Source organism: Salmo salar, chromosome 07, assembly GCF_965601325.2.
Source record: "Salmo salar chromosome 07, fSalSal1, whole genome shotgun sequence".
NCBI lineage: Eukaryota > Metazoa > Chordata > Actinopteri > Salmoniformes > Salmonidae > Salmo > Salmo salar.
The window spans coordinates 22,958,494-22,973,310 of record NC_138297.1 but is presented as its reverse complement, the minus strand read 5'-3'; the positions used below and the strand labels follow the sequence as shown (position 1 = coordinate 22,973,310).

General features: G+C 42.8%; 1 protein-coding gene across 1 annotated transcript; it reads right to left on the bottom strand.

The window, feature by feature from the left end:
- Positions 1–3,872: 3,872 nt before the first annotated feature.
- On the bottom strand, positions 3,873–13,286 carry LOC106608771 (cornifelin homolog B). Its single transcript, XM_014206897.3, has 4 exons — positions 13,147–13,286; positions 12,365–12,463; positions 5,346–5,497; positions 3,873–4,869 (listed from the first exon to the last, which is right to left on the bottom strand). Exons 2-4 carry the CDS (start codon positions 12,459–12,461, stop codon positions 4,729–4,731), a joined length of 390 nt encoding a protein of 129 aa, XP_014062372.1. The 5' UTR covers positions 12,462–12,463; positions 13,147–13,286; the 3' UTR covers positions 3,873–4,728.
- Between the last annotated feature and the right edge of the window lie 1,531 nt (positions 13,287–14,817).

The window sequence follows — 14,817 nt, the reverse complement described above, 5'->3', positions numbered from 1 at the left end:
TAAGTGTAATACATCAAAATAAAGCTTAACTTCTTGTTAATCCAGCCGCTGTGTCAGATTTCAAAAAGGCTTTACGGCGAAAGCAGACCATGCGATTATCTGAGGACAGCGCCCCGCATACAAATACATTTTTTTTTTTTATCAACCAGGCAGGTGCGACACAAAGGTCAGAAATAGCCATATAATAAATGCCTTACCTTTGAAGATCTTCTTCTTTTTGCAATCTCAAATGTCTCAGTGACACAATGAATGGTCGTTTTCTTCGATAAATTCCTTCTTTATATCCCCAAAATGTCCAATTATTTGGTGCATTTGATTCAGAAATACATCGGTTCCAACATGACTACAAAGTATCTAATAAGTTACCCGTAAACTTGGTCCAAACATTTCAAACAACATTCCTAATCCAACCTCAGGTATCCTAAAATGTAAATAAATTATGAAATTGAATAAACTGTTTCTAATACCGGATAAAAACAACGTGAAGTGCACTCCAGTTCACGCGCAACAAAAGACTAAAGCCCTTCAGAGTGACACCTACAAAGAACAGCCCTACTTCTTCATTTCTCGAAAGAAAAACATCAAACAATTTCTAAAGACTGTTGACATCTAGTGGAAGCCATAGGAACTGCAATCTGGGCCCTAATAAATCAGGTCTCCCATAGAAACCCACTGGAAAACACAATGACCTCAAACATTTTTTCCCCCTGGATGGATTGTGCTTGGGGTTTCGCCTGCCAAATCAGTTCTGTTATACTCACAGACGTTATTCTAACAGTTTTAGAAACTTCAGAGTGTTTTCTATCCAAATCTACTAATTATATGCATATTCTCACTTCTGGGCCTGAGTAACAGGCAGTTTACTTTGGGTACGCTTTTCATCCGGACGTGAAAATAGTGCCCCCTATGCCAGAAAGGTTAACATTAGCCTTCTACATCTACTAGCTACATATTGAACTTCCATCCTCTCAGGCCAGAGGCACAACAATGTATGAATTAATAGTTGGACCAGAGTCGCCGTTATAATCACTGAACAGTACGGAAAATTAAGTAAAACCACAAGTCCAAATCCCTATCTCCATCCATAGCTAATTTAAGAAAGGGACAATTTTAGCTAGCCATCGGAGGACAAAAACACAACGAGATGCAACATCTCAAGTTGTTTCTGTTAATGAAGTATGCTCTCAAAATGATTTGATAGGAGAGACGCTGTCACGCTCTGACCATAGAGAGCCTTTGGTTCTCTATGGTGTAGTAGGTAAGGGCGTGACTAGGGGGTGTTCTAGTTTATCATTTCTATGTTGGTGCTAATATGGTTCCCAATTAGAGGCAGCTGTTTATCGTTGTCTCTGATTTGGGATCATATTTAGGTAGCTATTTCCCCACCTGTGTTTGGTGGGATATTGTTTTTGAGTGAGTGCATGCAGCACCTCAGTACTGCACGGTCGTTGTTTGTTTCTTGGTTTGTTTTAAGTTTTACTAAAATAAAGATGTGGAACTCCAATCACGCTGTGCCTTGGTCCGTCACTCCACACAATCGTGACAGAATATCCCACCAACAAAGGACCAAGCAGCGTGCCGTGGAGGAGAAGGTGTTTTGGACATGGGAGGAAATGGGAGGACAGCGACGACGCCGGGGACCACAGGGGGTGGGAGAGTGCCAGAGCGGAGAGTGCCAGAGCCTGTTTGGGAGTCGGAGGAGGAATTTGATGAAAGATTCCGGGAGAGGTGGTAGCGATGAGAATGCTGCAGCACAGGCGTGCTGAAGCGCGTGACACCAGTCCGGTGCCGTCTGCACTGGTTTCACGCATCTGGCCTCCAGTGCGCCTCCCCAGTCCGATACGTCCTGTGCCATCTCCCCGCACTAGCCCTGAAGTGCGTGTCAGCAGTCTGGTGCAACCTGGACCGGCTCCACGCTTCTGGCCTCCAGTGCGCATCCCCAGTCCGGTACGACCTGTGTCTCCTCCTCGCACTCGCACTGAAGTGCGTGTCCCCAGTCCGGTACGTCCTGTGCCTGCTCCCCGCACTCGCCCTGAAGAGCGTGTCACCAGTCCAGTGCAACCTGTGCCGGCCCCACGCATCAGGCCTCCAGTGCACCTCCCCAGTATGGTACGTCCTGTGCCTGCTCCTCGCATTCGCCCTGAAGTGCGTGTCCCCAGTCTGGTACGTCCTGTGCCTGCTCCCCGCACTCGCCCTGAAGAGCATGCCACCAGTCCGGTGAAACCTGTGCCGGCCCCACGCATCAGGCCTCTAGTGCGCCTCCCCAGTCCGGTACGTCCTGTGCCTGCTCCCCGCACACGCCCTGAAGTGCGTGTCACCAGTCCGGTGCCACCTATACCGGCTCCACGCACTAGGCCTCCAGTGCGCATTCACAGTCCAGAGCTTCCAGCGACGGTCAACGGTCCGGAACCTCCAGCGATGGTCAACAGTCCGGATCCTTCAGCTACTGGATGCTGTGCCTGGACTGGCCACTGGTGCAGAGGAAGGCTCCTGCCCTGGAGCTGGACTGGACGCTGTGCCTGGACGGCGACGGTCCACAGTCTGGAACCTCCAACAATGGTCCACAGTCCAGAACCTCCAACGACGGTCCACAGTCCGGAACCTCCAGAGATGGTCAACAGTCCAGAACCTCCAGCGACGGTCAACGGTCCGGAACCTCCAGCGACGGTCAACGGTCCGGAACATCCAGCGACGGTCAACAGTCCGGAACCTCCAACGACGGTCAACGGTCCGGAACCTTCTGCGCCGGTGCTCAGTGCAGGAATGGCGTCCAGTTCAGCTCCAGGGCAGAAGCCTTCCTCTGCGCCGGTGCCCAGTCCAGGCATGGCGTCCAGCCCAGCTCCATGGCCGGAGCCCTCCTTTGCACCAATGCCCAGTTCTGGCACGGAGTTCAGCCCGGCGCGATGGCCGGATCCGGGGTCTGGGCGGGGGCTACAACCTGCACCGGAGCCGCCACCGACACTAATCACCCCCCCCCCCCCCCCCCCACCCTCCCCATTTGGTTTCAGGATTTGCGGCCAGAGTCCGCACCTTTGGGGGGGGGGGGGGTACTGTCACGACCTGACCATAGAGAGCCCTTGGTTCTCTATGGTGTAGTAGGTAAGGGCGTGACTAGGGGGTGTTCTAGTTTATCATTTCTATGTTGGTGCAAATATGGTTCCCAATTAGAGGCAGCTGTTTATCGTTGCCTCTGATTGGGGATCATATTTAGGTAGCTATTTCCCCACCTGTGTTTTGTGGGATATTGTTTTTGAGTGAGTGCATGCAGCACCTCAGCACTGCACGGTCGTTGTTTGTTTCTTGGTTTGTTTTAAGTTTTACTAAAATAAAGATGTCGAACTCCAATCACACTGCGCCTTGGTCCGTCACTCCACACAATCGTGAACAGACGCCAATTCCAAGCTTGCTTCCTTTCTCGCCAGGACCAATCACAGTTGAGCTCGCTCAGTTTAGCTCAATGCTGATTGGCTAATTTTTTATACTTTATTTATCAAGAGGCCAGATGCTCGCTGGCAGCAACAATGTCATACTCATTTGGACCATACAGCATCAGATAGATGGCCTACACATAGAGAGACAGAGGGGCGCTGTTTCACTCGCTCGGATGCTTTCTCCTGTGAGATACATTCAGCCTCATGCAAATTAAATGAAAATTATGAAACATAGAGAGATGAAAGACAAATTAGCCGGGCTTCCCGTGGCATCAATGAATACACGCCACTGGTCACATGTAGGCATTGTCTAAAACCAGACGTTAATGGTCTACCACTGCACGCACTGAGAAAGACAGACACACGTACAGACACACACACACTAGCGCGCACACAAAATGATCCCCGATACGCTTTTTAACAAGTCTATCAATATCAAGGTAAGACAGGTAAAGGCTTTATTTAAAAACACATATGGACCAAGCAGATCAAATCAAGAAGAAAGCAATGAAATCAACTGGAAACGAGTGGTCCTCTGTAGATCATTTGGTAGAGCATGGCACTTGCAACACCAGGATAGTGGGTTTGAATCCTGGGACCACCCAAACAATCAATGTATGCACGCAAAACTGTAACTCGCTTTGGATAAAAGCGTTTGCTAAATGGCATATATTTATACATAAGAACATTCAACTGAAATATGGTTGACATTTGAATCATGGGTTACACATTTAGTCATTTAGCAGGCACACTTATCCAGAGCATTAATCTTAAGGTAGCTAGGTAAGACAACCACATATCATTAATCTTAAGGTAGCTAGGTAAGACAACCACATATCACAGTCATTGTAAGCAAACCTTTCCTCGATGGAGCAGCTTTCAGCAAAGTCAGGACTAGTAAGAAAAGGCAAGTGCACAAGAAGGGCAAGTACATGGTAAGCTGTTTAAAATGTTTTAAGCCTGACATGAACATTCAATGGTTATTAAGACATTAATAATGGTATAATATTTCTCTCCTAAAGACACATCTGAAGTATACAGTACATTCAACACACAGTATGGTTGCTATATATTGGAGTGGTATTATATGTATGGCCCTCTTTCTTGGACGTCACTATTCAGCTATGATAGCAAAATTATGGAATTGTGTTATTTTTCAAACAATAAATGCAAACAGTACACACTATGTTAACCGTCACACAAGATAAGGAGCAAAAAGTTAAAGCACTTGCTCAACATTTCTGATGAAATTGCACTTCTTGCTTTGCCATCTAGCCACCACTCTCTTTTCTGGGTCCTAAGCCACGTGAAGCTGTTGGGTGACCACGTGAACCTGCTGGTTGCCTGATGTGGTCCGAGTCTTAACCTCACGAGCCATCTGGCACCAGGTACAAGCGTAGCAGCAACACACCAACCCGACATCCACACAGGTCGAACCCTGAGAGGGGGAAGAAAGAATGATAGATGGATAGAAAATGAAAGCAGAGGACAAGAACATGTCAAGAGGACAGAGTTAAAAGGAGGATAAGGATAGAGGTGGAGAGAAGAATAGGGCGTGTAGAAAAGTTCAGGGAAGAAGGAGAGAGATACGGTAGTAGTTAATTCCATATTTAGCGTTATATTTAAAGGAGAATCAAGGAACTGACAACACTAAGAACAACAACATTTCCAAGCACACCAATGATATTTCTTAACACCTCAAACATCTGATAGATTCCAACACCATTTCCCCTCAGAAGGGTAAATGAGAGGTGCTCTGGGTACCACCCCCACCTGCCCCTGCACCCTCTGTCCACACCCACCTCCCCTCCCCGCTTCCCCGCCTCCGTCTACCCTCTTTCCCAACCCATCCCACCCACTTTCCCCACCCACCCACCCACCTCACCCTACCCTCTCCCAGGGCTCGTATTGTACCTGGATGCCATAGCGTTCTCTCATGGAGGATCGCATGCAGCAGGAGACAGCCATAAAGGCACATGGGTCCAGCAGGGGCATGCAGAAACACCAGCCGTAGTGGGAGGCCGTCTGACACTGAAAACAGGGGAAGCACCACGTGGCACAGCAACCTGGGGGGGGACACAATTCAAGGTCATCATAGTATTATGTAATAAGTACGTAATACTTGATGATTCATATGCAGTAGATTACAATGTGACGAAACAAACTTTTGTTCCGAGTGAAAATAGAGGTAAAACTATACAAAAATGTATGTAAATAAACTCATTTTCAACACATACAGTTGAAGTCAGAAGTTTACATACACTTAGGTTGAAGTCATTAAAACTTGTTTTTCAACCACTCCACAAATTTCTTGTTATCAAACTATAGTTTTGGCAAGTCGGATAGGACATCTACTTTGTGCATGACACAAGTAATTTTTCCAACAATTGTTTACAGACAGATTATTTCACTTATAACTCACGGTATCACAATTCTAGTGGGTCAGAAGTTCACATACACTAAGTTGACTGTGCCTTTGAACAGCTTGGAAAATTCCAGAAAATTATGTCATGGCATTAGAAGCTTCTGATAGGCTAATTGACATAATTTGAGTCAATTGAAGGTGTACCTGTGGATCTATTTCAAGGCCCACCTTCAAACTCGGTGCCTCTGTGCTTGACATCATGGGAAAATCAAAAGAAATCAGCCAAGACCTCAGATTTTTTTTTTTAGACCTCCACAAGTCTGGTTCATCCTTGGGAGCAATTTCCAAACGCCTGAAGGTACGACGTTCATCTGTACAAACAATAGTACGCAAGTATAAACACCATGGGACCACACAACCGTCATACCGATCAGGATGGAGACTCGTTCTGTCCCCTAGAGATTAATGTACTTTTGTGCGAAAAGTGCAAATCAATCTCAGAACAACAGCAAAGGACCTTGTGAAGACGCTGGAGGAAACAGGTACAAAAGTATCTATATCCATAGTAAAATGAGTCCTATATCGACATAACCTGAAAGGCCGCTCAGCAAGGAAGAAGCCACTGCTCCAAAAACGCCATAAAAAAGCCAGACAACGGTTTGCAACTGCACTTGGGGACAAAGATCGTACTTTTTGGAGAAATGTCCTCTGGTCTGATGAAACAAAAATAGAACTGTTTGGCCATAATGACCATCGTTATGTTTGGAGGAAAAAGGCGGAGGCTTGCAAGCCGAAGAACACCATCCCAACCGTGAAGCACGGGGGTGGCAGCATCATGTTGTGGGGGTGCTTTGCTGCAGGAGGGACTGGTGCACTTCACAAAATAGATGGCATCATGAGGCAGGAATATTATGTGGATATATTGAAGCAACATCTCAAGACATCAGTCAGGAAGTTAAAGCTTGGTCTCAAATGGGTCTTCCAAATGGACAATGACCCTAAGCATACTTCCAAAGTTGTGGCAAAATGGCATAAGGACAACAAAGTCAAGGTATTGGAGTGGCCATCACAAAGCCCTGACCTCAAGCCTATAGAAAATGTGTGGGCAGAACTGAAAAAGCGTGTGCGAGCAAGGAGGCCTACAAACCTGACTCAGTTACACCAGCTCTGTCAGAAGGAATGGGCCAAAATTCACCCAACTTATTGTGGGGAGCTTTTGGAAGGCTACCCGAAATGTTTGACCCAAGTCAAACACTTTAAAAGGCAATGCTACCAAATACTAATTGAGTATATGTAAACTTCTGACCCACTGGGAATGTGATGAAAGAAATAAAAGCTTAAATAAATCATTCTCTATACTATTATTCTGACATTTCACATTCTTAAAATAAAGTTGTGATCCTAACTAACCTAAGACAGGGAATTTTTACTAGGATTAAATGTCAGGAATTGTGAAAAACTGAGTTTAAATGTATTTGGCTAAGGTGTATGTAAACTTCTGACTTCAACTGTATATATTACCTCATCTTAATTCCTTCTCTCGTTTCTCCCACTTCCTCCCACTTAGCCTCTCCCTCTTTCCCTCAGTCCCACCACTAAGTGCTGGGTATGGTTGAGACAGAGTGAGTCAGATCTCAACTCTCCCTCTCTTGTTCGCTCTCCAGCTCTCTAGAGAGCTCTCAACAACTACAGATCAATAACGGAAAACCATCAACCATCAACCGACCAGTGGTGGAAAAAGTACAACATTTTCATACTTGTAAAGTAAAGATACCTTAACAGAAAATGACTCAAGTAAAAGTGAGTCACCCAGTAAAATAAACTACTTGAGTAAAAGTCTAAAAGTATTTGGTTTTAAATATACTTAATTATCAAAAGTAATCTCAGCAAAAAAAGAAGCATCCCTTTGTCAGGACCCTGTCTTTCAAAGATAATTCGTAAAAATCCAAATAACTTCACAGATCTTCATTGTAAAGGGTTTAAACACTGTTTCCCATGCTTGTTCAATGAACCATAAACAATTAATGAACATGCACCTGTGGAACGGTGGTTAAGACACTAACAGCTTACAGACGGTAGCCAATTAAGGTCACAGTTATGAAAACCTAGGACACTAAAGAGGCCTTTCTAATGACTCTGAAAAAAAAACACTACTCCAAAACCTCCATAAAAAAGCCAGACTACGGTTTGTAACTGCACTTGGGGACAAAGATCATACTTTTTGGAGCCGTCTGATGGTCTGGTGAAACAAAAATAGAACTGTTTGGCCATAATGACCATCGTTATGTTTGGAGGAAAAAGGGGGAGGCTTGCAAGCCGAAGAACACCATCCCAACCGTGACGCACGGGGGTGACAGCATCATGTTGTGGGGTGCTTTGCTGCAGGAGTGACTTGAGCACTTCACAAATTAGATGGCATCATGAGGATGGAAAATGATGTGGATATATTGAAGCAAAATCTCAATACATCAGTCAGGAAGTTAAAGCTTGGTCGCAAATGGGTCTTCAAAATGGACAATGACCCCAAGCTTACTTCCAAAGTTGTGGCAAAATGGCACAAGGACAACAAAGTCAAGGTATTGGAGTGGCCAACACAAAGCCCCAGAGGTGTGGACTCGAGTCACATGACTTGGACTCGAGTCAGACTCAAGTCACAAATATGATGACTTGCAACTCAACTTGACTTTAAAACCTCTTTGGGATAGGGGGCGGTATTTTCACGTCTGGATGAAAAGCATGCCTAAAGTAAACTGCCTGCCACTCAGGCCCAGAAGCTAGGATATGCATATAAATGGTAGATTTGGATAGAAAACACTCTAAAGTTTCTAAAACTGTTAAAATAATGTCTGTGAGTATAACATAACTGATTTGGCAGGCGAAACCCCGAGGACAAACCATCCAGGGAATTTGTTTTTGAGTTCACTGTGTTTTCTATTGGTTTTCTATGGGAAACTACATTTATGAGGTATTGGTTGCAGTTCCTATGGCTTCCACTAGATGTCAACAGTCTAGAAATTGGTTGATGTTTTTCCTTTCAGAAATGAAGAAGTACGGCTATTCAGAATGAGGGTCAAGCCAAGTGGACTCTTTTGTTTGGGGCGCTCGGCCTGGAGCTCGCTCCACTTTGATTTTATCCGCTATTGAGCACAATATATTCCGTCTTAAATTTGATCGATTATTTACGTTTTAGGATACCTAAGGATGGATTAGGAAAGTTGTTTGAAATGTTTGGACCAAGTTTACAGGTAACTTATTAGATCATTTTTAGTCATGTTGGGCGAGTTGGAACCGTTGTTTTTCTGAATCAAACACGGCAAATAATTGGACATTTTGGGGATATAAAAAAGGAGTTTATCGAACAAAAGGACCATTTGTGATGTTTCTGGGACATAATGGAGTGCCAACAGAAGAAGATCTTCAAAGGTAAGGCATGAATTATATAGTTATTTCTGACTTTCGTGTCGCACCTGCTTGGTTGAAATATGATTTTCCTGTGTTTTTATGGTGGGGTGCTGTCCTCAGATAATCGCATGGTTTGCTTTCGCCGTAAAGCCTTTTTGAAATCTGACACGGTGGCTGGATTAACAAGAAGTTAAGCTTTATTTTGGTGTATTGAATTTCGCGCTCTGCAATTTCAGCGGAACGTCTAGCCGTACTTCCACTACTCGTGACTTGACTTGGACTTGAGCCTTATGACTCGACCTGACTTGATACCCTCCCCAAGCCCAAATATAAAAATGATGCTATTAAAAAAGTGTACAACGCATCAACTCTTCATTTAACAGATTACAGTTTGAATCGGACATCAGCCAATCAAATTGTGCCAGCTGAGAAAAGGTTGTGCGTGGCAGTGCAGAGGAACGTCGGCGGGTGAATTCAGATGGAGCCCTTGGAAAGATGATAGCCAAAATTATTATTTTCGGATGTAAAGACAACTCTGTATCAACAAAAAACAGATTGCAACTTGCAAAACATGCGGGAAGAAAATTACAGACGGAGGCGCAACAATTTCCAACTTTGTTCGACATTTGAAGCTGCACAAAGAACGGTAAGTCGTGGCTAATATAGCCGACAGCTATATATTTTATTACTTTACTAGTGTATCATGTAGGCTAGCGTAACATTAAATCAATGAGCCTCCACACAGTCAGTCAGTGCGGGAACGTGATCATTGCACCCAAGATTGAGCTACAGCTGGCTAGGCAGTTGGAGGCCTAAATCCTGCCTGATGTTCCTAAAACAAGGTTGGGCGATTGTGGTTGGGCAATTGTGTACAAGCCTACATTGCCCGATTGCACCCCATAGCGATTCTCGATAGTCGATCACTATGGGGGGGGGGGGGTTCTTTCTCATGGCTACCCATGTATTTCCATGGAAATATAACGTTTATTTGGAAAGTAATAATATATAGATATTTTTAAAAGCATTCATGATTTGCGTGAATGTAATATACTAACTATTACTCTTGTTAACAAAAATGAAATGGTATTACATTTGGTGAAGAGCACATCATGACTTGTTTAGGACTCGAAACTCAAAGTTAAAGACTTGAGACTTGACTTGATACTTGACGGTCTTGACTTGAGTCTTGACTCGGACTTGCCTGTCTTGACTTGGGACTTGAGTGCTAAGACTTGAGACTTACTTGTGACTTGTAAAACAATGACTTGGTCCCACCTCTGCAAAGCCCTAACCTCAATCCTATAGAACATTTGTGAGCAGAACTGAAAAAGCGTGTGCAAGCAAGGAGGCCTACAAACCTGACTCAGTTACACCAGCTCTGTCAGGAGGAATGGGCCAAAATTCACCCAACTTATTGTGGGAAGCTTGTGGAAGGCTAACCGAAACGTTTGACCCAAGTTAAACAATTTAAAAGGCAATGCTACCAAATACTAATTGAGTGTATGTAAACTTCTGACCCACTGGGAATGTGATGAAAGAAATAGAAGCTGAAATAAATAATTCTCTCTACTATTATTCTGACATTTCACATTCTTAAAATAAAGTGGTGATCCTAACTGACCTAAGACAGGGAATTGTTATTAGGATTAAATGTCAGGAATTGTGAAAAACTGAGTTTAAATGTATTTGGCTAAGGTGTATGTAAACTTCCGACTTCAACTGTATTTTCCAGACGTTGAAGTTAGGTCCAATTTAGGTTCCTGAATGAAAGGTGAAAAGGTATTTTCTTTATGTTTAAAATAAAAACTTTCCATGACATTGAAAATACATATTTTCCGGATGTTGAAATCAGTTTCATTTTCAGTTCTGAAGGAAACCTGAAAATACTTATTTTCCTGATGTTAAATTCATATTTTACAGACATTGAAAATATGTATTTTCTGGATGTTGAAATCAGGCTAATTATTGGGATCTGAATGAAAGTTGAAAATAAGTAATTTATAGACGTCTATGTTTAGGCCAAATCAAGGCTGGTCCAGACCGGACAAAATCTGAACTAAACATAAATGTCTATGATTGGTTCAGATTTGGTCCAGACCTTGACCAAAAAGCAATGTCCATGGATGTGGAAATCAAGGCCGGTCCGGAACTGCATTAAAAAAAGACGTCCAAAAGGCGTTGGTGTCAGTCCGTGTTTACTGAGATGTAGCCTACGGTGTTGCCTGAAATTGAATTGTATGAATTCCCATCTATGTGGTAGGTCTACCGTTTGTAAAACCCCCAAAACGACATCCAGACAGGACCAAAAAAATATGTCCCTAAGACATCAGCTCGTGGTCACGTAGGCCCACAGTTTGTAAAACTTGCCATTGCGTTGGCTTTATTAGTCCTGATTCCTGCGACTAATCAATTTGGTCATTTAAACTCTGAATATCAGCTACACAACTTTAGCAGGAGCCTATTTGCAAGCCTATTTGCAATGTATTTACACAGCGGGAAATGCAGGAGTATTTTGTTTTGCTATGATCAGCTTGTCAAAAATGGACAGATACAAACTTGAAACCACTGATCATGACAATGGGGTGAAACTTCTGGACAACAGTTGTGATTGTCCATTCCATATTGTCCATTTTACTTTTACCTGTCCTGTTTTTAGGATATGTTGTTTGTTAACATGACAGCCCTCGTCAATCTGCTGCCGTATCCCGTTTAATGAGCAGGCGGGCGGTGAAGTTCATGTAAAATGTCCTAATGAAACAAACTCTTTCTCTCCCTGTAACGCTGTACATTCGTTATCTGGCGTTTCTTTTTTATTGACATTCCTGGAGCGCAGCCCCCTTGGTCTCCATGGTTCCTGATGACGTCACTCACTTAGCTCTGGCTTTGCTTGTTATTCTCCATTCGGGTTCTCCTTGACCCCCCCCCCCTCAATTCCCCTTCCAGTAAATGTTACATTCACACAGGAAAACACAGCTCAGACCCCTCCCCCGATAGGCCTGCAGTTTTCTTGTTTCAATTGAACTGTATAATGAATATGTAGGCCTACTCTGAATTAATCGAAAAAATTATAATAATAGAAATATACGTTACAAAATAAAACATATATCTAGATTTGGTTCTGGGTTTGGAGATGAGCATATTATGGAAGTGACTCGATGTGACTTACATGTGCCCATGTCAGAGCAGCAGTCAAACAGTCCTGTGCTCCATTGTCCTGAGCTCTTGGTGGTGGTTACAGTGGTGATCTGCTGCTGGACAGCCATGGCTACACCACACCACACCCAAGGAGGTAGGGAATGAGGAAAGGAGAGAGCGAGAGAGAGAGAGAGGGAAGTAAGACAGGAGGGAGGGAGGGAGAAAGGAAGGAAGGAAGGGAGGGGAGGAAGAGAAGAGCTTACATTTAGTGGGGAGAGAGATGTACTGGGCTGATAAGAGCTTTTAAATGCATGAAAGGATGTAGTTAGATGTTATACATGTGCGTGTTAAATGGTTAACTACTATCTTGAGCAATAATCATTTCTAACTTAAATAATGTTTATAGTAATGTATTTATTTAAAATACACGTTGTAACATTTCCAAAAATGTTTTGTTGTTGCTGCAAACAACAGCCTGTGCCTGTATCAAATAATGTCGAACATTCATATTGAATAATACATTCATACGAAAAATAAAAACGATTGAAAAACAAAACGTGCTACTTCATTTATATCGCTTATCTTGTCGAATCTTGAATGTTTTGTAAATAAAATGCAACCAACCAGGAACACTGATTTTCTAAATAACTATTCAAGTTTATATGCATCTCTAATCCAATAGTTCCGGTTTCTAGTGGGAAAAGTATAAACTCATCTCATTCGATTTAAACAAAAAGCCGTTAATAAGTCATGTAAATGAAAGAACGTACTCTTTTATACATGAATATACATTTACGGAATTTGTAGTCTTACCTTTCTTAGTATTCAACTACAGCCTGAGTAGAGAAAGGGTGGACACTGGTTGCAGCAGAGTGAACAACTGTGCGCAGCAGGCTATTCCAAACAACCGGAGATCACATCTATAAGGAAAGCTGTAAGATCGGTTCCTATTATAAAAGTTGGCATAGGTTACACTTTTGTCTCTGCCCAGGGGCGGAAATCCCGGGGGGGACGGGGGGGACACGACCCCCCCATCCTGGGAAAAATATGATTTGTCCCCCCCAATATATCACTGAAACATAACTATGTAATTTAAATAATATTAATAATACGCAATGAAAGCAATTGTGCTGATTATAGACACTTAATAGCGCGTTTTTAAGTTTCAAAAGATTGCGACCCGCCCACCCTTTGCCTCACAATGGTTTGATCCACTGCCAGTTCCTTAGCTTGCTAGGTATCAGAGAGGTCGTATCTACTGTCTGAAAGGCACTCAATGCACGTAACTGACGTGAGGTTAATCCAGTCAATCGCGCACACACACTAGCTGAATATGCAGAGCTAGCGCGCAAATATTAACTATTAAGCTAGCTAGTACCTATTCCATTTATGTGGCATCGTATGTTGTGTAAATGGTGAACTCATACAGCTGTCAACTCTTGTCATTTTAATCCGTTTCACATTTGCTAGCTACCTTTTAGATCGAAGCCCAAATAGAATGATTGAAGATGATAGAAGCCCATCTCCTACTGTAAATAACCTACACACTGTGTGTGTAGCCAGCCAGCCAGCCAGGTAGAAAAATGGCAGAAAATTCAAATGTTCATAAGAAAGAAATGAAATTCTAATGGAAATGTTTCACAATGATGTCATTAGGCAGAGCAGGCAACAGATGGCACACAGACAGCAGAGTTGGGGACAGATATGCAGGGACAGACTGGCAGAGACAGGGAGTCTCAGGTAAGTTTGTTGAGTCTTTGTTTGGCAACATTATGAAAGGTTCTCAATTTTTTTGACTTGTAAAATAGGAACATAATTGGAAAATGCCATGGATACCCCCACTCTCAACTTAAACTGGTGACTGAACTAAGATTTGTTAAAGGCAATGGTATTGCTGTTGTGATTAGTTGTGTAGTTTTGGGTACCGGTAGTTAGGAGTACGGCAAACACCTTATTTCTTTGGTTCCTCAATATACATTTACCATATTACAATGTAGGCTATGTGTTACAGCACTACTTTTGGTGTCCCCCTCAGGAATTGCTCTTGAGAAAATTTCATGTAATTGTCCCCTCCAAAGTTGATATCAGATTTTCGCCCCTGTAGGAGTACTTAAATTATTGTGGGTCCAGTGACATTTTGGTGGATATCAGGACGACATTATTTTGATATAATACATGCTCATATTATAATTGTTAGGGTCCTCCTCTTTATAGTCAGAACAAACATATTTTCACGATTTCAGTAATGTCTTCAAAATCAATAAATCATAGCACGTTTTGGGGTTCATTTGACCTGATAAAGTAAAATCATGTTAAAAAATTATGGTAAAAGTACAATTTATAGTCATAAAACATACATTGAAAATGATAGTGTTGCTGCTTCCTGTTTTTTTTATTTATTGTTGGTAAATAATCAATATCCTGCAATAAGTCATAATCAATATCCTGCAATAAGTCATGATATTTTGAAGACCAATACATAAA

Bases quoted from the DNA above. Each gene is read 5' to 3' on its own strand.
- LOC106608771 (XM_014206897.3), bottom strand. From the start codon at position 12,461: ATGGCTGTCCAGCAGCAGATCACCACTGTAACCACCACCAAGAGCTCA. The intron at 5,498-12,364 runs GTAAGTCACATC...GTCCCCCCCCAG, and splicing joins CTGCTCTGACATGGGCACAT to GTTGCTGTGCCACGTGGTGC. The intron at 4,870-5,345 runs GTACAATACGAG...TCCCCCTCTCAG, and splicing joins GAGAACGCTATGGCATCCAG to GGTTCGACCTGTGTGGATGT.